At 34.5% G+C, this 27,776-nt stretch overlaps 2 protein-coding genes across 3 annotated transcripts in view; one reads left to right on the plus strand and one right to left on the minus strand.

Annotated features, from left to right (window-relative positions):
• Positions 1-20,740, plus strand: part of LOC117112460 — a 34,247-nt gene extending 13,507 nt beyond the window's left edge. The window contains exons 4-33 of one of the 2 annotated variants that reach the window (XM_033255546.1): positions 164-338; positions 861-921; positions 1,473-1,539; positions 2,249-2,276; positions 3,106-3,161; positions 3,327-3,383; positions 3,593-3,670; positions 5,001-5,138; positions 5,932-6,112; positions 6,686-6,870; positions 7,150-7,270; positions 7,786-7,895; positions 8,517-8,714; positions 9,433-9,546; positions 9,945-10,058; positions 10,644-10,737; positions 11,228-11,302; positions 11,826-11,878; positions 12,378-12,597; positions 12,918-13,082; positions 13,898-14,112; positions 14,725-14,917; positions 15,781-15,861; positions 16,068-16,120; positions 16,629-16,763; positions 17,002-17,138; positions 17,494-17,756; positions 18,027-18,104; positions 18,669-18,816; positions 19,757-20,740. In XM_033255546.1, the coding sequence (XP_033111437.1) occupies positions 164-338; positions 861-921; positions 1,473-1,539; positions 2,249-2,276; positions 3,106-3,161; positions 3,327-3,383; positions 3,593-3,670; positions 5,001-5,138; positions 5,932-6,112; positions 6,686-6,870; positions 7,150-7,270; positions 7,786-7,895; positions 8,517-8,714; positions 9,433-9,546; positions 9,945-10,058; positions 10,644-10,737; positions 11,228-11,302; positions 11,826-11,878; positions 12,378-12,597; positions 12,918-13,082; positions 13,898-14,112; positions 14,725-14,917; positions 15,781-15,861; positions 16,068-16,120; positions 16,629-16,763; positions 17,002-17,138; positions 17,494-17,756; positions 18,027-18,104; positions 18,669-18,816; positions 19,757-19,899 (3,736 nt within the window). In that variant the 3' untranslated portion in view covers positions 19,900-20,740. Of the gene's footprint in view, positions 1-163; positions 339-860; positions 922-1,472; positions 1,540-2,248; positions 2,277-2,410; positions 2,438-3,105; positions 3,162-3,326; positions 3,384-3,592; positions 3,671-5,000; positions 5,139-5,931; positions 6,113-6,685; positions 6,871-7,149; positions 7,271-7,785; positions 7,896-8,516; positions 8,715-9,432; positions 9,547-9,944; positions 10,059-10,643; positions 10,738-11,227; positions 11,303-11,825; positions 11,879-12,377; positions 12,598-12,917; positions 13,083-13,897; positions 14,113-14,724; positions 14,918-15,780; positions 15,862-16,067; positions 16,121-16,628; positions 16,764-17,001; positions 17,139-17,493; positions 17,757-18,026; positions 18,105-18,668; positions 18,817-19,756 lie in introns of those variants that run through there. The other variant, XM_033255548.1, reaches the window with a different exon arrangement.
• Positions 20,741-22,549: 1,809 nt separating this feature from the next.
• On the minus strand, positions 22,550-27,123 carry LOC117112443 (TRPM8 channel-associated factor homolog). Its single transcript, XM_033255525.1, has 2 exons — positions 26,980-27,123; positions 22,550-25,466 (listed from the first exon to the last, which is right to left on the minus strand). The coding sequence occupies exon 2, from the start codon at positions 25,454-25,456 to the stop codon at positions 22,721-22,723; it is 2,736 nt and encodes a 911-aa protein (XP_033111416.1). The 5' UTR covers positions 25,457-25,466; positions 26,980-27,123; the 3' UTR covers positions 22,550-22,720.
• Between the last annotated feature and the right edge of the window lie 653 nt (positions 27,124-27,776).

Consider the following 27,776-nt stretch of genomic DNA (forward strand, 5'->3'; position numbering starts at 1 on the left):
TGCCTACCGAAATGATCAGAAAATCAAATCAGTGTAAAAATAGCACATTTGAACGCCTACAAACAAAATGTTACAATATAAAATTGTTATATTTGAAAAATATGTATGTTATGATTTGTGTTGATTTATTGATTAATTGATTGATTTAATTTATCTTTTACAGGAGGTCAAAATCAGCTCCAGATTTAACAGATGAGACCAGCATCACTGTTGCAACAGACTTTGAAACATGTATGAGAGAAATGGAATACCAACATGGTCAGATAGAGGAGGCAAAGAAAGGTGGTGGACAACAGAATGACCTTAGTAGCTCGATAGGTGATATCAACAGAGATTCAGTAAGTTAAAATATGAATCTGTCCTGTTATATAGGGGTGTAATTAGGAGTATTGGCATGGAGAACTTTTGGGGGGTGGGGTGAAAGGGGATGGGTGAAGATTAAGTGGGGGCATGAGGTGTGAGGAAGACGAGACAAATATTTTTTTTCTTTTTGGTCAGGAAGCTTGAGTCTTTGGACTTTGTAGAAAGTTTTGGCGACACATATTTGAGTTTTGACAACCAAAGATTTAAATTAATATCGTTAACTGATTAACAGAGGTCAATATTTTGCCTTAAACCCTTTCGTGTTTGAACCTCTGGAGCACAACCATTTACAACCTAATGTACCATTGGTTCCATTTATTTTAACCAACATCTGCAAGAGTATAGACTCACATATATGTTAACACCCTTATCAATATTGCTTTCAGTTTTTAGGGAATTAATTATTAACTTATTAATATTTTTTTCTATCATATAAGATGGTATGACTTGGTACTGGTAATGTCATTTCTAATGTTTTTTTTTTTTCATAATCACAGATGACCGGTAGTATTATAAGTGAATCAGTTTTGGAAAATGTATTTACAACTTCCAAAAATGGTAATTATTAATTAATGTTTCTATACTCTATACTGTGGCTTTAAACAATTATAAAATAACACAGAAACTAGCATTCTCTAATGAAAGTTTTAGTAAATTCTTATTGAACGATTCTCAAATAAATTTTGATTAGGCATAATATATTAAATAATTATAAAGAAAAATAATTTAATTCCATTTTAAAAATATGTTAATGTTAAATTGTTAATTAGCGATTGTCAATATCTATAATTACTTCAGTAATTACTAAATTATTTATTATTTAATTACCAAATTACTTAATTACTGTAAATAAGTATCTAAATACTTATATTACTTAATTGTGTAATTACTCAATTACTTAACGATGTAATATCTTAATTGTCTAAATATTTTCTTATATGATTGATGATTGATATTGATATCTATCACATTTTGTTTTTTCATATAAGTCGACCATTATTATTGTTATTATTATTATTATTATTATTATTATTATTATTATTATTGTTATTATTATTATTATTATTATTATTATTATTATTATTATTATTATTTAATGTTGTATATAGTGGCAGAACCAACACCAGCTGAGCAGGCCAGGGAAGCAGGTTTGAAGTACATACTTTATCCTAAAAGGTAAGAATTCTTTACTGTACTGTACTTATTTACTAGGCATACTTCACCTTGTCTGCCCAATGATTTGATTAATCCGTTTAATCAAATCCGTTATTGTCTATTCCATCACAACAATAACAATTACTATCAAAATGCTCATTAAATAAATATATTTCGAACAATTATAAGTAACAGAAATATTTTTGGATTTTTTTTACAATATTTAAATGAATTAATACAATATTTAGATACATTATAATTAAAATTTGAATATACATAGAAAAATATGATTATTTTAATAAGTAAAGGATGATTTAATATATTTATTTTAATTATTTTATTTATTTACATACATTTTAATGTAAAGCTGTGTCCACACTATCACATTCTATGTCACAAATAAATGTGATATGTCCATATATGGGCGTAATAGGACATCATCATTCCTAATGATGACATGATTAATGTTGAAATATTGAATCCCTACATGATGGCGTGCTTTTTGTTACTTGGAGTATGGATTACTTTTGACATGTCCATATATGGGCAGATCATACACATTTTTATGAATTAGTCAAGGTCATCAGAGGCTACTGATTAATAATAATAATAATAATAATAATACCAAATATAGGTTACCATTTGGTTGCTCTATATTCTGAGCGATGAGACAATATTCCTCCTATTGACTTTTGTGGTCGTGACAAATAATTTTTTTTTCCTCTTACAGAAAAAAGCCTAAGAAAGTAGTTGATCCAGTAAGTATCTCATTTTTAACAATTCAAATTTTTTAGAGTGTAATTACATGCTGAACTAGATTGAATATTACTAATGCTAATTAGTATTATTACAATGTTTTTAATTTATTCATTTTATTTCTGTACAGCAAGATGAAACTCATTTTGAGGCAGCAGATAGCGTAAGGGTTCTGAATCATACTGCATTTATCTTTCATTTATTATTATTAAGTTAATGCTTGCTATGCTTTGGAAATATGCATTTATGGATTTTGGTAAAGAAATATGTGGAATGTGCAATATCTGCATTGGTTGATTTCATTAATAAAATGATTGATTGATTGATTGATGTATATATTTATTAATTGATTGTTTTATTGGTTGCTTGCTTCAGCTTGTTCTAGTAAAGATGCTGTTGCTTTGAAAATACAAATAGAAATACACTAGAGCTGGCGTTTTAGTTTCTGGGTTTTGGGTTCAGTTCATTTAAAATGTAAGCCTCACAATAAGACATACTACATAGTAGAGCTTTAAGGGAAAAGCTTCGCCCAGTTGGCAATAGCTGGTAGTAGCCACTGTGTAAGCACTGATCCATACATGGTCTATTCCATTACTTTTGAAGGGTATTCTAGTTTTGGGAATACCCATCAAAAGTAATAATTTAGTCCATCGTAATATGCCTATGTCCAAATATTATGTTTTCATTATACTTAGATGGCACATTGGGATGAAATATTCTATTATTTTTCAAGGGTATGTTTTTGTAAGGGAATGCAATAGTCAATTTATCTATGTATTTCACACACACTAATAAATATAACTACAGTAATACTTTTGTATTTGTCTACAGAAACGCCTTCAAGATATTGATAAGTTTTTGAATGAAACCCCAACACAATTACAAAGGTGAGCTTGGTCAGGGAAATTTCCCTCTGTCATCGTCTTAATTCAGACCTCCCTGTCAAACTTGTTGGACTCCTTGTCAGTCAATTTCTGGAGCCCCTACTGTTTTCACTGCGTATATATCTATGTCTATATAATTTGTACTTTCATTGCTTTTGTCTTCTTCAGGTCGGAGAGTCTTCCAATGTTTAGGTTTCCGTTGGAGTATGAACTAAGAGTCCCTAAGTAAGTACATTTGTTTATTCAAATGACAACATCTCAAAAAAGGTTGTAAAAGGTCTTATATATGTCAAGATGATGTATGCCGCCATAAAAAAAAGTTGATCATATTTTTTACAACTAGTAACAACTGTACTCATATTACTCTTTGTAATGAGACATGCAATTGTATATGTTGAATTTAATCCTGTTTCATAAAATTGTTTCTTTTCTAGGTCTCTGAAATCCCAAAAGAGGAACAGTCTTACCAATGTTTTGGATTTTGATGGATATATGGAGCAAAGAGAAGCAAGGTAAGAATTTGCCTCTAAACCGCTACCCATACTACTAAATTTTATTTGACAAAAACATGTGACATGCCTAAATACGGTCATGATGACATCACATCCTGTTCATAGCTTAGATCAGTCGACTAAGCTGGTGGTAGCCGTTGTGTGTGCACTGAACCGTGGAGATCTGTAGGTCCCCGGTTCAATTCCCATCGCTACTCTCCTTGTGTTTCAGCTGGAGGGCTGAAATACAAGTTACGATAGCGCACTGTCTTTCGAATGAGATGTTTAAGCCGTTGGTCCCATGTACAATATGGCCCATGCGCACGTTAAAGAACGAGGTACAGTCTTTGGAAAAGAGTAGGGGATTGTCTCCCAGTGTGCTGTCCAATTCACCACCAGAAGGATCCCGAAACAAGTCTTCAGACATCCTGGGTTATCCTTGGTGATTTTCACACCGAAGTACTTATCTATTTATTATGTTTATTTATGTTATTTATTTATATATAGGCATATCATAACTATATATGAGGCAGGTTGTGGCAAAATGGCTAACCTGAGTATGTGATATTTAAAATGAGGGGTCATTCATTGAAATTGTACATTTCAAACCTAAGTTATTGGAAAGTGAAAGTACAGCACTCTTAGAGTCAAGATAAACATGATTTTGAGTAATTGTTGTGCATACATTGTTTAATAGAATTAACTATCTAAATAACATTAAATAAATGATTTGTTGACCACTTCCAGAACTAATACTTTGGGACATGATTAATAAGACATTAAATTGTTGATCTATAGTGAAAAAAATTTGGATATTTAGGCAATTTTTTGAGCTCCCATATTTTATAGCTCATTAGCTCAATACTGGCCTGTGCAACAACTTAACCATTTCGCCATGACATGCCTCATATGGGCATAGAGCAGTTTTTTGTCAAGTAAAATTTAATAGTCTACATTTGTTCCGATTTCAGCAGGAAAGAAGAATATGGGGCTTTGGTGCTTTATAATAATTTATAATGTACTTTGGGGAAAACATTGAAGGTTTTCAAATAAAAGAAATTCAGCTTCTGTTTTTCAATTCTTCTACATTCATCCTTTACTAACATAACTGTTGCTCAATTCTTGAATAATGGATTCAAACAATGGACAAGATATTTTAAACAACACAAATTTAAAAGCTATAAGTCTATTTTGTGAATACCTGGATAAACCGACTAATTGCCATTGTTCCCAAACGGAACACCCCTTCGAAATAAATGGAATAATAATAGCAATAATTTTATTACCTGATTTTATCTTGGTTTATCTTGAATAATTTATAAATTGGTATGTTTATTTTTTCTCTTTGTAGGTCTGATGTTGATGTGCGTGAGTGGGCTCGAGACATCTGGAATGTGTGGTTTGACAAAGTCTATCCACCAACAGAGCCAGACAGTGATGAGGAGTCAACTGTCACTAGTGTTGCTACTACCAATGAAGCTGCCAACAAGTAAGCTTAGATGTTGTTTAGGCCGGTAGCAAGGAGCGCCCGTAACTTTCTCTTGAGGGAAACCCCTCTTGAGGGAAACCCCCTCTTGAGGGAAACCCCCTCTCATGATATTTCCTTACAAGACGTGTACTCCCTAATACTCCTTCAATGACACCCCCTCTGGTAAAAACAACCTGTCACCTTGCATAAAATAAACCAACAAAATAATAATAAAATTCACCATGTACATAATAAAATTGAGGCGGTTTGGTGCAGTGGAAATGATTAGGTTTCCCTACTTCGAGGTTGAGGTTTCAATTCTTCGCTGTGCATTTTGCTTGTGTCCTTGAGCAAGGCACTTCATCTACTTTGCTTCAATCTATTAATTGTATCATGGGTACCAGCATATTGCTAGGAGGTAACCTGTGGTGGACCATCACCTCACCCAGGGGGAGCATCACTCTCTTTCCTGCTTCACAGTATTTGAAACTCAGGATAAGCTCCAGCCCATATGAACCCTGTGACTTGACAAGGATTTATTTTTTTTTAACATGATGAAATGCTTCAACTCTAGGAGCTCAGTGCTCTGACCTCTACTATAATCTTTCAGGTCATACCTCCTTGATCTGTATCTTCAAAATTTGAAGCTTTACTTATAACTTGATCATCACAAAGTCCGTTCCATATGTACAATTATAAAATTCAAATATGATCCACGTAAAGGGATAATTATATCATACTTTATCTTGACTAGCACAGCATTATGAGTTGGATTTAATGTACAGAGTATCTGGTGTTTTTTTGACATTAATAGAAGGACATCAATTGCAAGCAATGCCTCCTATAATATAGACACCATCGATCCCTTGCCAGATGTAGAGGATGTGTTGTTAGAGGACTTGATGGAAGAAGCTCAAAATCTTAGTGACATCATTGACATGGCAGACAAACCATCACCATTTGACCTCTGTAGAAGAGGGGCCATTTATAGAAAGGTAAGTTTTTAGTATCAGTTGGTATGAAGATGTAATGTAGTTGGATTTTATATAGCACTTTATACCTGAGGCACTAAAAGTGAACTAGTACGTACAATAACTTGCATCTCCCCTAAAGGTCTCTTCGTGTCTGAGCTAGCTGGTAAAATGGTGCCAGCTGTCTATCGTTTGTCCAGATGAGGGGCTGTATGAACCACTCTGGGGTAACCCCCTACTCATCTGGGTTCTTTAAAGTGCACATGAGCCATTGTGTACGCTGTCCTACAGCTTTAGCCTTTATTCGAGAAGTCTTGTTCCACCACCAGAACCATAAGTGAGCGTGCATCTAATATTTCTGTGAATTCTAAATGACATAAACTTTCCAAAATCTCTACGGTCCAAGGCTGACATCTACAATCCCAAATGATTGTCTTCGAACTTCTGAAACAGATGACATTGTTATAAGGCATGTGGTATCCAAAGTGATCAGTTGTCCACCTTGGAATCCTTATAAAGAATCTTGGTCATAGAGCATTGGCTGTCTCAAATGATTTTGCATTATTATTTTTTACTTCATTCTATTTCTCTTTGTAGCTTGGTAATCTGAGGCTGTCCTGGCAAGACTTGAACCAAGCTATTGAACTTGAGCCTCAGCTGATGGATGCTTACTGGCACCGCCACCTCCTTTACCTCCTCAGGAAGAAACCCACTAAAGCACTGGAAGATCTTAATATCATACTTAAGATGAACAAAGACCATGTTGGTGCCTACAAGTCAAGGTACAATACCTAGCATTGGGTTTTAAAAAAAAATTCTAATTCAGTTTTTAAGAGTAGATTTATGATTCGGTTTAGGATTATGTTACCCTTCTTTGATGCTACGATTCAGAAACAAAGTTTCCATAAGAAAATTATTTGATATCATGTAAATATATCACTGGATACCACTGATTAAACTAGTGCTCCCCCAAATATAATAGAACCACCAAAAGCTCATGTACTCATGTTAACCATCACATAAGCATCCTCATTCTCTTATCATTTTTACCTTCCATGCAGAGCTGAGATATTTTGCGAGATGGGTGAGTTAACAATGGCTATAATGAACTTCAGCCAAACCATTAAACTGGACCCAGACGATCACGAAGCTTACTACAAGAGGGCTCAGATGTATGAACAGGTATGTAGACTCGCTATATTATAACCTTCATGCTTGTATAATGATTAATCTTCACACAAATTCGTCGCATTAAAATTTGATAGTGTGGACCAGCCAAATACACACTGAAAGAATTTTAGCATATTCCAGATTATAGGTTTTTATATGACAAATACTGTGTGTTATTTACCTTATATGGGCATCATGATGTCATACATTGAGTTGGATTTAATGCACAGTTAGACATTGCAAAGCTTTGTCTACATTATGGCCCTTGTGTGACAAATATGAGTTATTTATTAGCTATTTATGTGTTAGGGGACCCCAATGGAAATAATTGTCTTTTCTCGCAATTTTAGGGTTATCCCCGATTTGCTCTTTTGTGATTTGATCTGTTCATGTGCATTTGTTTCTGTTGTATTTTTTAAAAAGCATATTAAATAAATCAAATAAAAAAAATATGAGCCTGTTGATGTCATATCACATCCATATATGGGCAAATCATATGTATTTGTCACATTAAATTTCATATTCAGAGAGGTGACATGCTGCTGGCACTTGAGGATTACAGAGAAGTTAGTCGTTTGATGCCCTCAAAGACAGAAGCTGTTTTAAAACGTGGAGAATACCAGTTCAATGTCAATAAGTAAGAATATATTTCATCATATATGTGAGGTCTCGCCACAAAATGAGTCTCATGGTTAGAAATTCAAAAATTGAGTTTATGTTATATTTGGGTAGATCACATTATAAGCTTTCATTTGGTCTTTGAATGGCTTCCCTACTATAAGGAAATCCAGAGATGTGAGCATTTAAAGTTTAGGTGTATAAGAACCACGTTTTGAGAAAATCAGCCTCAAAGATAAACTAACCTCTACAAATAATATGACTAAAATTACAGAATATGTGCAAATAACACTGTTTTGGCAAGAAAATTCATTTACAAAGTATACAATCATAAAATATAAGTATCAAGTTATTCAAAAACAATAAAATCAAAATTTTGTAAAAATGTTGAAGTGACTTTGACCTGTTTTGGTGAATATCTCAATATGATTTCACTAACGATGCATCTCATTTCGTGGTGAGACCTCACATATTTTATATACTTTTAATGTCATCATCACCATCATCATTATTATTAGTAATGTTGTATTTTTATTATTAATATTATTTTCTTTATTTCTTCTAAATTAAAATGTTTTTTTAAAATTATTATTTGTATTGTTTATTAAGTCTGTAACATAAGATTTATTATCTGTCACAGAAATTGGATGGCAGCCATCAAAGATTTCACGGACATGCTGGCGCAAGAACCTAATAGTGCACTGGCTAGGGCCTATAGAGGGCGTGCTTTTGCCAAGCAAGGCATGTATGGCAACGCTGTGGAGGATCTGTCTGCTGCAATTCACCTGGATCCTCAATGCAGTGCTCCATACTTCTACAGAGGATGTATCCTTCGAAAGTAAGTTACTGTTATTTGACAAAAATCTTGTATGCCCATATATAGTCATGATGTGCCTATATATGGTCATGATGTGATGTCATCATGACCATATTTAGGCATGTCATGTTTTTGTCTAATAAAATTTGATAGTCTTGACAGGGCTTTAATTCCTTCTTCAGCTTCATCTATTTTCATCTTCTTTATTCATTTTTTTTTGTAGTTTTTTTTTCTGCATGCAGTTTATAATTATTATTTGTGCTAAAATAATTATTAATTTTATAATTTATATTGCACAAGTAAATAAAATGTTTAAACGTGCATTACAATAAAATTAACCAGTATACAAAACTAATGGAATTTGAAACGAATTTGAAAAAGCAGGGCTAAAAAGTAATCAAAAATATCTTGTTTGGTGATTTAGGTCAATAATAACCTAAATTAAATGACATGCATCATGGAGGACTTATCTCAAGGTTTAATGACTAAATTGATTGACAACACCTTATCTTAATCTTATTGTGATTAGTCAAGCAAATGAAGTAGATTGTAATTGCTGTTAATTAGCAGACAAATATAAAATAACACCATATAAACAAGCTTTAGATAGCACTCAAATTCCAGTACTACTCTCTAGTAAGTCTATTTTTATTGTTTTTTTTTAAATTTTTATCACTCTGCCTCCCTAGGAAAAGTTAAATGTCAGCTATTATTATTTCTTGTTTGTTTTTATTTGTAGATGTCTTCCTAAGAAAGCTTTGAAAGATTTCAGCGTTTCACTCTTGCTTGATGATTCCTTGGATAACATAATGGCCTACATGCACAGAGGCATCTTGTACATGGAACTCAACAGGTAACTATATAGTTTGATGATGTTTGAATAATATAGATTAAGTCGCTTGTTTTTAATTGTCAAACCTATCCCAAATACTACAGCATGCTTGGTTTTATAAAATGTTATCATCATAGTTTACATTTTATCCTTTTCTTCTTCTCATCCGACTTCTCTTTTCCTGTTATCTTTCATCTCTTTTTGCCTTCCTCTTTTTCCCTTTTCCTACTTCCTATCTTCTTTTGTTTTTCCCTTCCCCTTTCATTTTATGTACTCATCATTCCTTCTTTCCTTTATTCATTTTCATGAGTTTTAATATATGCTGTAGCTCTCTGATACTTTCCAGTATGAAAATTAATGTAAATTGTAAAAATTAAATTTGAGAAATTTATGTAAAATGTATAATTTTGTGTATTCAGATTTGAAGATGCAATGGCTGATTTTGAGAGTGTCCTAAAGCTGGACCGCAACATGGCTGCCGCTCACGTCAACCTCGGACTCATCTACATGACCAAGCTAAACAACTACCATAAGTAATAAACTGTCTTCTTTCTTTAACCGTTTATATGCAGCTGAAGCATCCTATACCCAATTTACAAAAGAACATGTTGCACAGGACAAGTGTTAAGGAAAACTTAGCATCACCTGCTGTAAAAATTGCATGTATCTATATAAGAAAAACAGACATTGCAGAGGCCTAACATTCTTGGGATAGTAAACATAAACCTGTGCACATGTTTACAGGGCGTATCTAATTGTCTTTTATTGTGGATTTGAAACTGTTCAACATTTAAGCATCACTGCACCTGGTAAAAACCAGCATACTGCTGGCAAAATCTTATTTAATAAATAATTGAAGTTGGTCTATAAGGTACTATTACCAGTGTTTTTATTTCATAACCATTTAAACAATTTAAACAAAGACTAATGGGCGGGCCTCAGGCAATTTTCTCATGCATTAATCTAACCTTTGTGCAATAATTTTATCTAATCTACTGTTTACAGCTTTAATAATTACTTATAATCTTATATATGTAGTATGTATTATATATTTATATAGCCCTATCTGTTTTTTCCATATTGTATTTTGTTGTCATTTTGTTTTTTTTTCTTCAAAGGGCAATTCAGAAATTCAGCAATGCTATCAAAGTGGATCCCACCTATGTACGAGCACTGGTGTGCAGAGCAAAGGCATATCAGCTTATTCATGAGGTATTTTATATACATCATTATTATTTACATTGGTATTATTGTAATCATATTCCTCTGTGTCTCAGGATATATATTGTTAAATATATAAATAAATTTATTTAATTATTTATTTATTTATTCCCTTTGTGTTTATTTGGCTCTTCACTTATTTGTTTAGTTGTTTCATCATTCATTTATTTTTATGTTTGTTTTGAATTTTATTTCCTTTATGGCATGCCCATCACAAGATCTTTATCTTCTCGGCATCATACCTTCTTCCATAGCCTGTTTTTTTGTTTTTATCTTAAATAATATTTTATTGTATATTTTGTATGTTTGTACTATTGAAGTAAATTTTGAAATTGCAAATTGAATATAAAAATAGATGCTCTTTAGTTACAAAGTTTTAACTTAGCAGCTTGCATTACTTCATAATATTTTAATACACAATTCCTTTACAGTATCGATTGTTTTATTATTATTAATAAATGATGTGTTGTTACATTTCTAGTTAAAGTATGCTCTGATGGACTATACGAGAGCAATCCACCTTCGACCAGACCAGCAACATTACTACATGTACAGGGTAAGTATATTTAATGTCTTTGTGTGGAGCTTAAGCCCTGTACACATTGGATTAATTTTAACTGAGAAGAAGGGTAACATACTTGGGGTAAACTCATACATCTGTTCGCAATGAGATTGAAATAGGCTAAACTTAACAGTGGCTAAATACTATTCGTCTTTCAAAGTGTGGCCATAAAGCAGGGCACTCGCTACATTGTCATGCGACGAATCAAACTTTGTTTCCCGTCAGTGAAAGACGACTCGACGCCACCTGCTTATTGTCTGTGGCAGTCTGGGCAGATCGTCATTAAAAACAATCCGTTGCACACACGTCGTGGCGTTGTGTTTGACATATAATCGCGTCGGCCGACGTCCGCCAGGCACAGTGAAAGCCTGGCTTTATGTAAAACTCTGTCCACACTATCACATTTGATTTGACAAATATTAAACTGTGATATGCCCATATGGCATCATCGTGCACATTGGCACATCACACAAATTTGTCACATACAATTAGACTGTCTTTTGTGTTCTTTTCACAGGGAGAGATTTTACTAGAGATGAAGAACTTTGAGCTGGCAAGCTTCTGTGTACAGTGAGAAAATATTTTTACTATTTTTGTTTGAGTTGGAAAATTTTTGTCAAATTTGAACCTTTGTTTTGATTTTGTCACATAGTGCCTCTCTGAGGATACCAACAATTACATTTATGTTCTTTTTACCAAATGTTTTTTACTTTAATTCCAGCTATTGTCCTAACTTCTATACACTACTGTTTATTGTACCTTTTACATTGTTTACTTATATAAATAAGATACCCACTTTACATTTGAGACACACCTCCTTCATTTTATTGGACAGTTTTAAGTTTGCTTTTACATGATTAGTCTGTTTTTAGTTACCTTTACACTTCTACAATATTGTAAATTGTATATGGATAGAAGAAGTTTACCCATCATGATTCTTGAAAATGATCAAATAGATTGATTCCTTGTATTTTCAAAATGTCTGTAGTCTTTTCGGAGTTACCGTATTATTGTTTTTTTTTTTGTTTCTTTTTTCATCATATGTGGATTTATCATTATTATTTCCTAGGCATGCTGCAGAGCTGAGTCATGGCCTGGGACAGTCCCCCACCCAGCAAGCAGCAGTTCAATCCTTCCTCCACAACTACAACAAGGCAATAGAGACCCTGTCAACGGCAGCGAGACTCAAGCCTGCTGCACCGTTGTTTATTCTGCTAGGGAAGACACAGATGAAAGCAAAGCTGTATAAACAGGCTGTAGAAAGCTTAGAAAAGGCATTGCAATTAATGGTGAATAGTTATTGTCTATTTTGTTAATACTTAATTATACCAAATATTACAATTTTTTAGTATTTTACTCATTCATAGACTAAAACAACATCCCTACTGATTAGTGTAATTAGGGTGTAATACTAAAGTTCCCTTTTTAAAAGGTAGAAAAATATTTTGAATATATTATAATAATAACAAGTTTTGTCTTAAATATTTCCATCAATTATATTTTTGCATTTAGCTTATTTGCAAGCTTGGCACAATGTTTATTCTCACAACAGTTCTTTAAAAAAATACTTAGGTTTTTCTGATATTAATTAAACTTTTTTTCCTCTCAGATGTGTCATCCTCGGAAACCGTGGATGATTGACAAGCATGTGTATCCTCCAGAAGCTGCTGAAGTCTACTTCCTGATTGGCCAGTGCCAGACTGAGATACCCAATCACCTGAAGGCTTATGAAGCGTTCAATGAGGCCATCAAGATTGACCCAGAGTATCCAGAAGTAAGCCAGTTGTTTGTTAACATCCTCCACACCAGAACTACATTGCTGTTTTCAGCTGTTGAATAGCTTTGGTGGTTAAAACGCTAGCCTTCCAATCTGGGTTCAATTCCTGTCATGGTAACAGGATTTTTTTTCTCACGACCAAAAACAACTCCACTCCCTAAGATGCGATAGGATTAATAAATTGGATTATTCCATTATTGTCTGGGCTTCGTGTGGGAAGTAAATAATGATATCACGAGCAGTAAGACAATACAATTAAATAGCTCTCGTTGCAATCCTGGTATATGTAAAGCATCTTTTTTGTAGGTTTGTCTTGTGAAGGATTGCCACTTAGTAATGTGATTAAGCCCATTATTGGCAAAGCCTTGGTCCTCAGCCTAAAATTAAATACATTCACGGAATATATTTCATGATTATTATTGTTTTTTTTTTTGTTTTTTTTGCTGTTGTTGTTATTGCTGTATTATACAGTTTTCCCACTGTATTTACCCTTTTAAGATTACCCACATTTTTTTGCATGATTTCTTTGGCTTTATAGGAACTTTTAAACCAAATTAGAAGTATGAAAATATTGTTTGAAGGTTTGCATAGCAACATATATTATATGCATTTGGACCATGTAGATGGTTCTGGGAAGAACTTGTTTTTGTTGAGAATTTTTCAACTTTTTGATTGAGTTTCTTTAGTCTTCATCAGGAGAATAATTTCCAAGTTTCCAATAATCACATAGCTTCACACCGATCAAAGTGATCCATCACAATTATGCTTTAGCAAAATAAAAAAAATAAAAAATCGCTTTGTTTACATTCTAGGCTTTCTACCAGAGAGGATTGACTCGAATGAAGCTTAGGCAATCTAAAGGAATCCTGGATTTCAATCGAGCGTTAGCACTTAATCCTAAACTGTACCAAGCATTCCTTAGCAGAGCTGCTTATTATGGAATGAAAGGAAGATACAGTAAAGCCATCGTCAACTGCAATGAGGCAATCTTCCTCCAGCCAAATAGTGTCAGAGCTTATCTTTACAGGTATTAATATTATTGTTCTCCAGCCATATATAGTCATGATGTGCCTATATATAGTCATGATGTGCCCATATATAGTCATGATATGCCCATATATGGTCATGATGTGCCTATATATAGTCATGATGTGCCCATATATAGTCATGATGTGCCCATATATACTGTAGTCATGATGTGCCCATATATAGTCATGATGTGCCTATATATGGTCATGATGTGATGTCATCATTACCATATTTAGGCATGTCACATGAGTGAAAGTCTCAAGTGATCATTCTAGTAGGGAGTGTAAAATTTCACACGATTCAGTTAATTTTACTTATTTGTCACTTTTTTAAGAATAAAAATCACTCAAAAAAAGACAAATTGTATTGATTTCTGTAGGCACTTAATATAGAGTAAAAAAGTAGGTGGTGTTCCATGGTATTGTTATTGTTGTTATTTATGTTGTTTTACTGCAAAATAAGGATCTAAATAAATTATGGATAAAATATTATGAATAAAAAAAAAAAACCTGTTGGTAGGCTGATGACAATCATTCTTAGGTCTTGTTTTTTTGTTTTTTTTTGAGTGAGAGTTAAATTTAAATTTAATTAAATGTGTCTTCATCATCAGAGGTGCCTTGAAGTACTACATCATGGCTTACAAATTAGCCATAAAGGACTTGTCCAAAGCCTTAGAGATTGACAACCGATGCTCACTGGCTTACTTCAACCGAGCTGTGTGCTACCACACCATCAAACACTACCCCAAAGCCCTGAGAGATTATGGCATTGTCCTCTTGCTGGGTGAAGAGAATTCTCTAAAGGTACAAGCACTATTTATTCAAATCATTTAATAATTTTAATATTCATATTTATCAATTATCTTATTCATTTTGGCAATATAGATTCCTCCAATTAAAGACCTCCAATTAACGACCACTTTTTCTGTTCTCCAAAATTTACAAATGTCTTATGTTTATTATTCTAATTAGAGACCAAAGATGCTAAAGACCATTGAAACCCCATCCCAGAAGTGGTCCTTAATTGCAGGGAGACCTGTAGCAGATTTCTGGTTTTATTTTTTGTTTTTAACATAAAAAGCCAACTGAGTAACTTACAGAATTGAAATAATAATAATTGTCGACTTATATAGCGCATATTGTAGGGACCTCTATGCGCTTACAATATTATCACTGGATCAAGCACATATGGAATGCACACTCAAGCCCCATGGGGGAATTCCATAATGTTTCAGCTGAATTCAGCGTAGGCTGTGCTTTAACATACCAGGTACCCACTTGTACTCCTGGGTGGAGAGAGACAACCGTAGATAAAGTGCCTTGCCCAAGGACACAAGCGACTTGCACAACGAGAGTTTCGAACCTCCGACCTCAAGGTTGGGAGTCCAAGCCACAACCGATGCGCCAACCACTTCTACATGTAAGATTGTCGATGTGTTTACGTCATGCAGACAATGAAAGGATAGGTTTAGGTCAAGCCAACTTGCCCGTACATACACCCTCGGAATTTAAAGCTGGGAAAGTATTGCACCCGATGGTCGTCAGATGACGCACTTATTAGTCATCAACAAAAACATTGCTGTGTGTGGAATTTGAATGACATCATGAGCAGATCTTGCCTCATGTATTTGTGTTCAAAATTTTTACAAGCATTTCTTTTGTTTTAGGTTCTAATTAACAGAGGTTTGATGTACTTTGAGAGAAAAGATTTTCAAAATGCCAAAGAAGATTTCACACAAGCCGTTAAGGTATACAAACAACTAGAAAAAAGCATTGTTTAACTTGCATTATTATTTAAATACAAAACCAATGACTTGCTTACAGTATGCAGGTATTATTATTATTATTATTATTATTATTATTATTATTATTATTATTATTATTATTATTATTATGACTGTTACTATATTGTCAATAATATTTAAAATAATTATAAAAATTTCCACTCTTCCAGATGGAACCAAGAAATGTGACCATAAGGCATACACTTGGGTTATGCTGTCATAAGTAAGTAAACTCTATAATTGAATAATAACTTAATCATAAAACCTATAAGTGTCTTAATAGGAACGCAAATTATACAATTGTGTGGCATCGCTTGTTGCTTACTTACTGTAATTTAGACTAAGAATAACATAATAATATTCCATTGAAATGTTTTGATACTGTACTCTCATGAAATATATTCCAAATTACAGAACTTCACTTATTATCTATACATAGGATCATCATCCTTTAAAAATGCTTCCAAGGCTAAAGTTGAGAGTTGAGTCGAATAGCCGAATAGCTTGGTGGTTAAGATGGTTGCCTTCCAATCCCAAGGTCCTAAGTGACATGATAACAGTAATTTGTGCGGCTTTCAACTATGGATGATACTATTTGTTTACAATGGCGCCTGATTGTGTCCACTTGTGTGGTGTATCCCNNATCCCCCTCCCCCTCTTCCCTCCCCACCCCCCCCCCCCCACCAAAAAAAAATTAAAAAAAATCCAACAATGATCATTTTTGGTTGCAGACTGAATGAATTGGAGACTGCTGTGTTAGTGTACACAGAGGCCCTGGAGATAGATCCGTTCTTTCTTGATGCTTATATTGGACGGGGCAACGCCCTCATCGACTTTCATCATGAAATAGCTGTCAGGATGGCAAGGTACCTTTAAATTCCAATTCTATAGGAAAAGAAAACCGATCGCTATGATCAGGGAATGATAATTCCATCCTTCATATTCCTGGTCAGTGTAATACAGGCAAAATTATTTATATTTTACTGTGCAAAATTTGTAATAAATAAATATATATAATAAATCACTTTTAACCTAGAACTTGGGTAATAATGTAATGTAATGCCTTACCTGCATTTTATCAACCTTTTTCACCCAATTCTTCAGACAAGACTATGAGACAGCATTACATCTGGATCCCCTATGTCTTCCGGCAAGAGTGAACCTTGCGTACACACTGCAAGTGACTGGGAAATTCCAACAGGCTTGGACCCAGTTCACAGCCTGTCTTCAAATTAATCCTAGTAAGTGGCATAATAGTTCTTCATTTACACCCTTATACATATGTTTGTACATATACAGTACATTCATTAATTCTTCTACTGGAAGGCTGCTGAATTATTTTTTATCTAATCATTAAATCATTTTCATGATGTATTTATTAATTTATTATTTCACTTAGGCATTTAAAAAAGAAATCAGTCAATCCATGTATTCATTCTATCATTCATTCATTCATTCATTCATTCATTCATTCATTCATTCATTCATTCATTCATGCAGTCATTTATACATTTAATCTATGAATTATTTGTATAAACATAAATTGTTATTTGGAAATGATTTCTTATTTTAATATCTAACCTCTATTGTATTCAGACTACAAGCCAGCATTGGAAGGTCGTTCAATCATTTGTCTTCAGATGATGGACACATTTGCTGCTCTGCTCGACCTAAATGCTGCCCTCAAGGTTGCGGAAACTGCCGAGCTGTATACGAATCGTGGTGTTGTTCACCTGTTCATGGATGATAGAGTGAATGCAATGAAGGACTTCAAAGCAGCCATTAGAAAGGATCCATCTTTCGCACTTGCATACTTCAATTCTGCAAATGCTTTCTTCCAGAATAGACAGTTTGGCCAGGTATGCAAATGTGTGTAGCAAATTTGACACAAATATTATACAGTAATTAAATGTACGTATAACCAGTGGTGGAACTGCTTATATCTTTCAATCAGTCATGGACTGATACACCTCTGGGATACTGTGTACTGCTGCTGTTTCTAGAAGGAAGAATTTAAAATGTAATACATCAATTGCAATCCTATATGGGGTGCAGGTATGCCTGACATTCAAAATAATTAAATTAATGTTATTAATTAAGCTTATATTGATACTTTATTTTTATCATAGGCGCTGGATTATTACAACAAGACCTTGAAATATAACAAGAATGATGAAGCAGCGATGTTGAACAGAGCTATAACAAAGGTAAGAATATAATCTCAGTAAAGAGAGGTTGGAGAGAAAAAAGGGGAAAGCAGTTTGGTGTAGCCATTTCCTTTCAAGTTCTGAACCTCATCATCTGGGTTCAAGCCACACACTGATCATTATTGGTAAAACATGCTTTGGTGCCGTACCCCACCTTGCACTGTTGATGGGCTATGTAGTGCTTCACATTATTTTTCAGTCTTAAATGTGTGTGTGCAATTCATGGCTTGTAAATAATAGCTTGTGGCGCAGTGTGAATGGTTTGGTTTCCCAACCTCGAGGTTGGGGTTTCAATCCCTCGCTGTGCATTTCGCTTGTGTCCTTGAGCAAGACACTTTATCTGCATTGCTTCTCTCCATCCAGGAGTATAAATGGGTACCTGGTGGGGTTGCCTGCTCCTGCGCTGATTACCAGCAGCAACACTTAGCATGTGGACCCAATGACCAGTGAAAGGAACTGCGCTTTATAACCACAAGGAAGAGGCGCATTATAAATGCCAGTACCAGTACCAGTAGCAATAAGAAATACTGTATAAATGCTATTATTAGTTGTATTTTTTTTAAGGTGCTTCTAAGGGACTTTAGAGGAGCTATTGAAGATTTCTATGAAGCCCAAAACATGAGCCCATATTCCGCTCATGTTTTTTTCAACAGGGGAAACCTTTACACCATGCTACAGAAATTTGAATTAGCTGAGAAGGATTACTCACAAGGTAAAATTTCTTTTTTTTCGTTCATTAAGCTTTGTCTATACTATCAAATTTAAACTCCTGTATGCCCATATGTAGTAATGATGTGCCTATATATGGTCATGATGTGATGTCATCATGACCATATTTAGGCATGTCACATGGTTTTTGTCTAATAAAATTTGATAGTGTGAACATGTGCTTTAGATAATCAATGTTGTTGTTGTTCATGTGAAAAGGGGTGTTTAAAGTGTTCTTACAATCAAATCACTATGTAAAAGCATAGGTAACTTACATTTTTTTGGAAGGCTTGCATTTGATGACTAGTTGGAAATTGAATGAAGTTTAGTTATTCTTAAGCACTGTCCAGGCTATCAGATTTCATTTTGACAAAAATATGGGACATACCTAAATATGGTCAGGATGACATCACATCATGACCATATATAGGCACCTCATGACTATATATGGGCACATCATGACTATATATGGGCATGCAACTAGTCAAAAAGATAGTCTGGACCCCTTTCTGAGCGTCTCCAAAAATGTATTATTTGTATATATCCATTGTGGAGGTGTGTGACCATACCAAAGTTTAATATCATGTGATAAATTTAAAAGATAATGACGTTTAAATTTGTGTACTCATTCACTTAATCCTTCATTCTTCAAATGATGTGGTGGTTAATTAGATTTACTTGTTTATTTATTCATTCATTCAATCAATCATTTGTACATTTAATCCATTATTTATTTGTATACGTTTTTTTCCCCGAAAATGTATTATTTGTGTATATCCCTTGTGGAGATGTTTGACCATACCAAAGTTAATATCATGTGATAAATTTAAAAGATAATGATGTTTATATTTGCGTACTTAATGCATTTCTTATTGTTTAATGTTATCTTAATTTTAAATAAAATTTGAATTATATATTAACTGTGTGTTTTTTTTTCTGTTTAGCATTAAAGCTACAACCAGATGATGCTATTGTACATAAAAGACGTGGAGATGTTCGTGGCAAACTAGGCAAACGTGAATTAGCAATGAAAGATTATAAACGAGCCGTCCAAATCCAAAGCAAACGTCAGGTTACAAAAAAATAAACCAATAAGAAGGAGCTTTGATGTAATTCAAAAGATATGTTTTACAATATACAAAAGATATGCCTTAAACTGTAATGTCCAGTAGAACCCAGAAAAATGTTTTCCCTGTTGCAACTTCAACGCATAAAATTAATTAAAATGTATACATATAGATTTATTTATTTGATATATTTCTCCAAGCTTGTTACTGTAAATGATTTATTTCTTTTGTTGATTTAAAAAAAAAAATGAATCAAACAGCTACCATATTTATATAATGTAATCCTGAAAAGATGTCAGAGTAATTTAAATAATTTGTACATTTGTTCATTTGAGAATGATGTAATATAATACAAGATGATAATTTTACTGAATATCGTCTGGTCCCCATCAGGATTCGAACCCAAGACCCTCAGTTAATCTTAGTCCAGATTATCAAACTTGAGTTCCCCGATGGAGGGGCCGATGTTCCCGGCTAAAAAGGTGGGCTTGGTCGGGCGTCGCTCAGAATCTCTCGAAAGTATTTCGGGGTGGGGGGGGGGTGTTTTGTCAAAAATAATGTGATAGTCTAAACAGGGTTTTATACAGAAGTTAGCTCCGGCAAAGCAGCTTACTTCCTACTATCTTCCTATTAGTACATAATTTTCCTCATGGCATTGCATAATATGGAATATCATATCAATAAACAAGTAGGAATTCATTAGACCTACATCATATTAATGTTTCTGAGACAACTGCTTTGTGATACATGTATCTACTTCATGCAGTAGAAGCCCTTATGAATGATTTTATAGTTACAGAATAGTATTTTTGCTGTGCAATTTCTTTTTTCATTTAATAAAAAAAAAATACAACAAATTTATATTGTTGTTTATTTTTTAATTATAAATGTGTTGGCCTGCTGTATAAAACATATCACTTAAATCAGTTTAGAATAACATCACAACATTCGGTCTCTGACAACTATTAGGAACACACAAACGTTATGGAAACTTTTAGCACAAGCTTCACTTGGTTATATGTAATTTTCTTTTTATCTGTGTCGGGGAAAAATCTTAAAGCCTTTCCAGTTGTGGGGGCAGGTATATAGTGTAGTGATTGCAGTCTATTTGAGTATTAGACCAAAAAAAAAACAAATTGTTTGTTTGCCCTTCTTTTTAAAATGATAAATAGGGGCAGGTGGAAAAAGTTTATTTTTTCTAAATACTCAGATGGAAAAAAAAAATAACCCACAGAGGCCTAGAATAGCAGTATCATTTTTTCTAAATATTCAGATGGAAAAAAAATAACCCACAGAGGCCTAGAATAGCAGTATCTCACATCAGACAACAACTTTAGACTAATTTGTAGGGCATCTGGCAAAAAAATAAAATAAATTCACTCACATTTTTTTAACTTGTAAAGAAAAAAGCTAAAAAAAAAGTTTTTTTTTGTTTTGCCGCCCCTATTCTTTTCAGTGAGTTCGGGGCGGGTGGCGGTGGGCAAACAAACGATTTTTTTTTGGCCTTATCTGTGACATACTGTAGCAATGTTCATAGTCATTAAATCACTCTACTGGCAAATCGGTATACAAACATGGACTGTCAATTCACGAAACTTCATATTCACCTTCTACTGTAAATATAATACAAAGAATAGAATTCTCTCCGTTCTACTTTTCGTTCCAACTTCCCTCTTATATTTCTTTTTTTCGAAGTAAAAAACTTTGATTTTTTACTGCTATTATTGACAAATTTCGTTTATCATTCCTTGGCCCTATATGAAATATATTCTATTATCAATTGTTGTCGGACCTGGTAGTGTTTTGGTATTTTTGATAAATACGTTAATGTAGAGACGGAGACTTGACGTATTGCTGAGTTAGTTTCAATATAAGGTGGGAAGAGGCTCCGTAATGGATTAATTTCCATTAATTATGTTGTTAATATGCTGCCAACACAAAGACGCATCATCAAAATCATCATCGAAATTTCCATAATCATTATCAAAGTCGTCACAAAGTCAGCATGAAATATTTAACAACAATAACAATAAAACAACAATAAATAGGAGTGATGCCAAATTTATTGTAAAAAACTACAAAGGCATATCATAAGCCAATTCAAAATGACTGCTGTTTGTACGATACGATTTATTGGGTTCACGTTAAGGTTTAGATCAGCAGTAGCCATCATTTTGATGGTGCACCTATTGAACCCAAAGTGCACTTAAAAAAAGGAAAGCAAAGAAAAAAAATCAAAAACAACTTGCACTAAAACTTAAACTAAACCATTAGGCCTATTTTTATCAATGATGTTTATTTAATACTAATGCATTCTCATTAATACATTATTATTATTATTATTATTATTATTATTAGTTGTAAAATAACCATGTTAAATCATTAGTGGAATTAACAAGTTAATGCCGTCTCAGGTAATTGGAGCAACAATTTAGGTTATAATCAACAATCAATCAATCAATCATTCAATCAACAAGGATTTGTACAGCACCTATTGCATTATTGTTTAGTGTATTTTCACATCATATTCACTGATGTATTTATTATTATCTTATATTATAGTAATAGTAATTGACCTCGGAAGTAAATGTGCACTTGGAGTGTAATACCATGGTCATACCGCCACTGAATATTGCATTCTGCCGTGGATATTGGCGCTTTTTAAAAAAAAAATCGTAATCTTACATTACAGTAATGTTAAATATCATCAGTAGTTAATGTGCTCTTTGAGTATCCCATTGTCATAGCACCACTGAACAGTTGATATTGTGATACAAATCCATGTTGATTGATTAATTGACATATTGCATGTTTATCGGTGCATTCACAAATAACCTGTCTTTAGTTTGGAGGCATTGGGTTTTCATCCCAGTGAGGAAGACCAGTAACGTCTTTTAGAGCTTCCTGACTCACAGGCCAACCCCATCCCTCGTAAAATGGTCCAAGGTTGTATCCAGTAATCCGAGATGATCGCCTCATCCATTCATCGAGTATCTGCTGGTTAGACGATGGCCTTTCTGTCATGTCTTGATTGTATTCACCTAGGATTTTGACGAAAAAATCCCAACCAAAGGCTGCCTGAAGCTGGAGGTAAGTCTCCAGACACGTCCATCCATTCCAGTTTTCATATTTGCGACCGTCTGCGATGTATTTGTAAATTCTTTGTTTCCGGTCAGTGGGACTTAAACTACTATGAGCTTTATTTCTGGGGATATTCATAACTTTTTCTGAGGCGTAAACGGAAAAGATGTTATTTGTTGATTCAGAACCTCCTGAGGGCGTCCATCCTTTCGTCTGGTACTGATGTCCTATTTCATGGACAGGCCCCCAAATGTTATCTCTGTATATGGCGTCAATATCAAGCATGTAAACAGCAGATCCGTTTTGTCCCATTATTGGGTAACCAGCATGCATATAACCTGCACTGATCTGTGCATCAAGAACAAAACGTTCTCCACGTGCCCGCTGATGCTTTATTCCAGATACTTCATTAGTAACATCTACGCATGCTCGATAAATCTTTATTATTTCAGTTGGGCTTTTTACTCTACTTCTTGCCTCAGATGTCTGAACCGTCAGGATCATATGTTCACTGATTAACTCACAGTATGGAACGGAGTTGTCAGAAAGAGATTTTTTCCAATCATCATCATCCGTCTTGCCGAGAACGAACTCTGGGGCAGCGTAGCCGTTGTCTATTGACACCTGTAGCTTTCCCAAATTAACGCCTGCTGGAACAGTGATGTAAATGAGTCCCCCAAATACGTTTGCTGCCTTAGTGACGACGGAGATAATCTCGAAAGATCTCGATATTCTAGGGTAACGGTGGAATGTCTCTTTTCTTGTAAGATCGTCAGTGTGGCAACCGATAAGCACACGCACACCCTTTTTGACAGCTTCTGGTGGAACGGTGATAGTAATCGGGGTACTTGGAGCTGCATAAAGACCAGTACTACGCCAAACTGGAGTTGAATTAGACGGAAAGTAATGTGGCAACCCAGTGTACGTAGCATCAATTTCGACAGACTTACTAATCGGCTGGAGTACTGAAGGCACTTCACCGGGAAAAACACTTGCTTCAGGATAGGACTTCATGGTATCAACATCCTCAGTTTCGATCATAGTATTGAATAAGTAGACGTACGATGCTTTGACAGGTAAAGCTTTTGTATCCAAAGGTGAGCTAATCAGAACTGGTTGAAGAAGTTGAATGAACTCTTTACTAGTTCTCCAGAACTCCTCCAGGGTTGCTGGCAATCTAGCGGAAGTAGAAAGGGTTGTTGCAATATCTTGTTGATCTTTAAGTGAAAGAGGACGTTCGTTCTTGACATGAGAGATAAGTGACTTGACACTATTTAATGCATTTAGCAGATCTTGCAATTCTGGTGTTCTACTTGTGACTGGTATGATACCGTTAGAAGTATAATCATTTGTGAGGAACATTCCACCTGGTAGTAAGATGTCAATACTGGTTTTAGCTCCGCTCCAATTGTGACCACCAGTTAAAAGCCCTCCTCCAGACGCAACATACGCGTGTATCTTTTTTAACTGTTGTTCTGTGTATTGTTCATAGGTAGTGGTAAAGAGAAGACTGTATGAGCTCAGATCATCGTCGACGTTGATATTATGAACCGTATGCCCAAGATCGACCAAGGTTGTCTTCAATCCATCTGAGGTAACCAGAAATCCAACAGACGTCGCCTGTTTCATTCTTGTTAACCAACCAATCGAATTCTGAACCAGTCGCAAGGCGTCACCAGTGGTGGTACCTCGCATATTTACAATAGCTTCGTGGCCAAAATGTATCATCCGACCTATTTCACAATGTGTACCTGCTACGATTATGTTTCTATTGTTGTCTACTAAACTAAACGCGTTGTACTCAAAGAGACTAAGAACGCCTGGAGTTGAACCGTCAAGATTCAATTCCGACACGCCATTAAGAATGCCAGCTACCGAGGTGGATGGTGATGGGTGGATAGGAGTAAACACCTGGTATCCATCAGATTGAACGTCTGTGATGGTGATGCCAGACCCTAGAAGGATTTTGTTAACCCAGTCCCTCTTATAATACCAATTGTGTCCGCCAAGAATTAAGCCGCCTCCTGTCGATAAAAAGGGTTGAATTTGAGACAACTGAACATCATCAAATTCTGTGTACGTATCTGCAAAAATAACGTCGAATAGTGATAGGTTTGAGAAGTCACCCGTCACGTCAGTAAGGGAACATCCGGCTTTGGTCATGTTGCTTCTGAAGCCATTGTATCCACCTTTAACCAACATTCCAATTCGTGTATCTTCTTTACCTCGAGCAAGCCATCTTATAACGTTTTTGGTAAATTGAGGCGAGTCATCATTGTCATTATCGTGATCTCTATCCAAAATGGCCTCATGCCCAATCACTGCTATCTTTCCGTTGTTAAGGAAACTCCCAGCAGCAACCACGTTACCCTGTTGACTGGTGAATATCGTGAAGGCTGTTGTCGTGTCAATAGACAGTTTAGATGGAACTAGCTGGCTTCCGTCCAGTGATGTTATATTGTTTAGCAAAAATAGCTGGTCGGTTGTTGGGTCCATTGTGTTGTACCTATGAAACATTATAAAAAATGCTATTGTAAAATATTATTATTATTATTATTATTATTTTTTATTTACCGTTTTATTCATTTTATCATACATTGCATTCAAAATAAAAATAAACACAAAAACAATTAAATAAGTGCCCTTGTTTTCAAAACATAGAGTAGTATACATATAATAAATACGTTTTATAGTTTCATTGTAAGTACAAATATATTTTATATCCTGTAACAATTTTTTATAAATTCTTTTGCAAGTGAAAATATAATATTTATTGTATTTAATATTCAAAAACTTGCTGCACCATTACGTTAAGTGAACTACTTTAATATATCAGAGGTCAGGGTACAAAGGCCATGACTTGAAACATTTAAATATTACTTATTTGAAGCTTTGAAAAAGAACATGCAGTGAAGATCAAAATGAAAAAAAATTCTCTTGGTTACAGGTGGAAATATATATATACACGCCTTCTTCATATATATATATATATATATATATATATATATATCTTGTAATATCATAGTATCTAACAATTTCTCTCTTTGTTATATATGGTTACACTTTCTGTTTACTATTTCTATAGATAATTTCCTTTAATAATATAATAACACATTTGTCACAATATATCATGTACACAGCATTCGAGATATTGCAATCAAGGTTCGGGGAGCGGATTATTAAATTTCGTCCCAGGTATAATATGAAATGTCATTTCATATACCTGGGACGAATTTAAAAATCAGCTCCCCGAACCTTGATTGCAATATCATTTCATATACTGTACTTGGGACGAATTTAAAAATCCACTCCCCGAACCTTGATTGCAATATCTCGAATGTTGTGTACATGATATATTGTGACAAATGTAATATAGGCAATTATATTGGTGAGACCATGGACCTATTAATAGGTCCATGGTGAGTCCAGTACTAAACTCAGATTAAGGTTAAATAATCACAAGAAATCTGTTAGAGATAAGAGTAAAGGGTTTCCTGTGAGCGACCATTTTAACTCACAGGGTCACTCCATAGACAATTTACGTTTTATCATATTAGGCTGTAATTACAAATCTACAAGAGATAGACGTTGCTCCGAATTACGTTGGATCATGCGTATCAAATCACATATCAATGGACTCAACAAACATCTAGGCTTTGCTAGAGTCCACACATTCACTCCTAAGAATTATTCTCTTAATCAACCTAGCAGTCTCCTATTATCAACATAAACTATTCACCTATATTGTTTCACCCAGCCATTATTTTCTAATGTTGTCTCATTCACGTTAAGAAAGTCCTGAGGACAGGACGAATATTCGTGGCATTCATTTCGTGCTCATTTCAGGCCTATACCTCATAGCCAAAAATTCAGAGAGGTATAAAATAATCCAAAACACAACCAGGAAATTGTTATAGCATAGAGAAATCTACGGTTGGTTATAATGACTGCAACTAGTATACACTGTACAGTACTGGACTGCATTAATTTCGGTCTGAAAACTCCGTGAGGCAACTTACCGATCGTTGTTCTGTCAATGATAGGTCTCTCAAGTGCGATTTTGCCAATGGTCGCTTCGGTGGTGTTCAGTTGTTTGATGGCGTGATATTTTATTAACGTAAAGCCGGATTTTTTTAAAAGGTAGTGATGTAGAGATATTCTATGGTCACAATCCAAGCACGGTATATCGCTGGGTAGCCGATTAGGTTACATTATCCAGGTACGCATGAACCAGAAAACATTCGATCTTTTAATCTTGAATCGACCTTCTTCCTAATTGGATTGACTGCGCTCAAGGTGAGAGTGGGTTGTCCAGTCCTTCAACAAGAAGGAACGTAAACATAAACGTGTTGCCATTTTGTATATCAGCACAAATTTATGTACAAATAGAAAAAGTAAAGAGTCAAAATATTTGAATAGTCATTTCTTAACCTTAACACAACAAAAGTGATATATCTACAAAAAAACTCAAATGGGGTCAAGCAAGTTGAGCTTTAGTGGCGTCCTATCAAGGGGACACCCTAAGGGAACACTTTTTGGCCACAAAACGATGGAAAGTCACCTTGAAACACTATGCCAACACTATTCCGGTGACAGCAGGGCCCCCCCTCGTTGGGGAGAGCTGCCCCCCCCCCCCCGGTCGGGGAGAAAAAGCACAATTCGTCGGGGAGAAAAAAAAAATTATATGTATTTTCTACATATTAATAGACTCTAAAATCGACTAAATAAGCCTTTGAAACCCCTAAATTGTCAAAATTTTCGGGACCACTTTCGAAACATTTTATCCAAGCTCGACCACGCTCACTTTGCTTTCGAA

Source organism: Anneissia japonica, unplaced genomic scaffold (genome assembly GCF_011630105.1).
Source record: "Anneissia japonica isolate Jap-2015-1 unplaced genomic scaffold, ASM1163010v1 scaffold288307_len268549_cov174, whole genome shotgun sequence".
NCBI classification, from domain to species: Eukaryota; Metazoa; Echinodermata; class Crinoidea; order Comatulida; family Comatulidae; genus Anneissia; species Anneissia japonica.

What these genes read in the sequence shown, in the direction of transcription:
- LOC117112443 (XM_033255525.1), bottom strand. Translation starts at nt 25,456, where the DNA reads ATGGACCCAACAACCGACCAGCTATTTTTGCTAAACAATATAACATCA.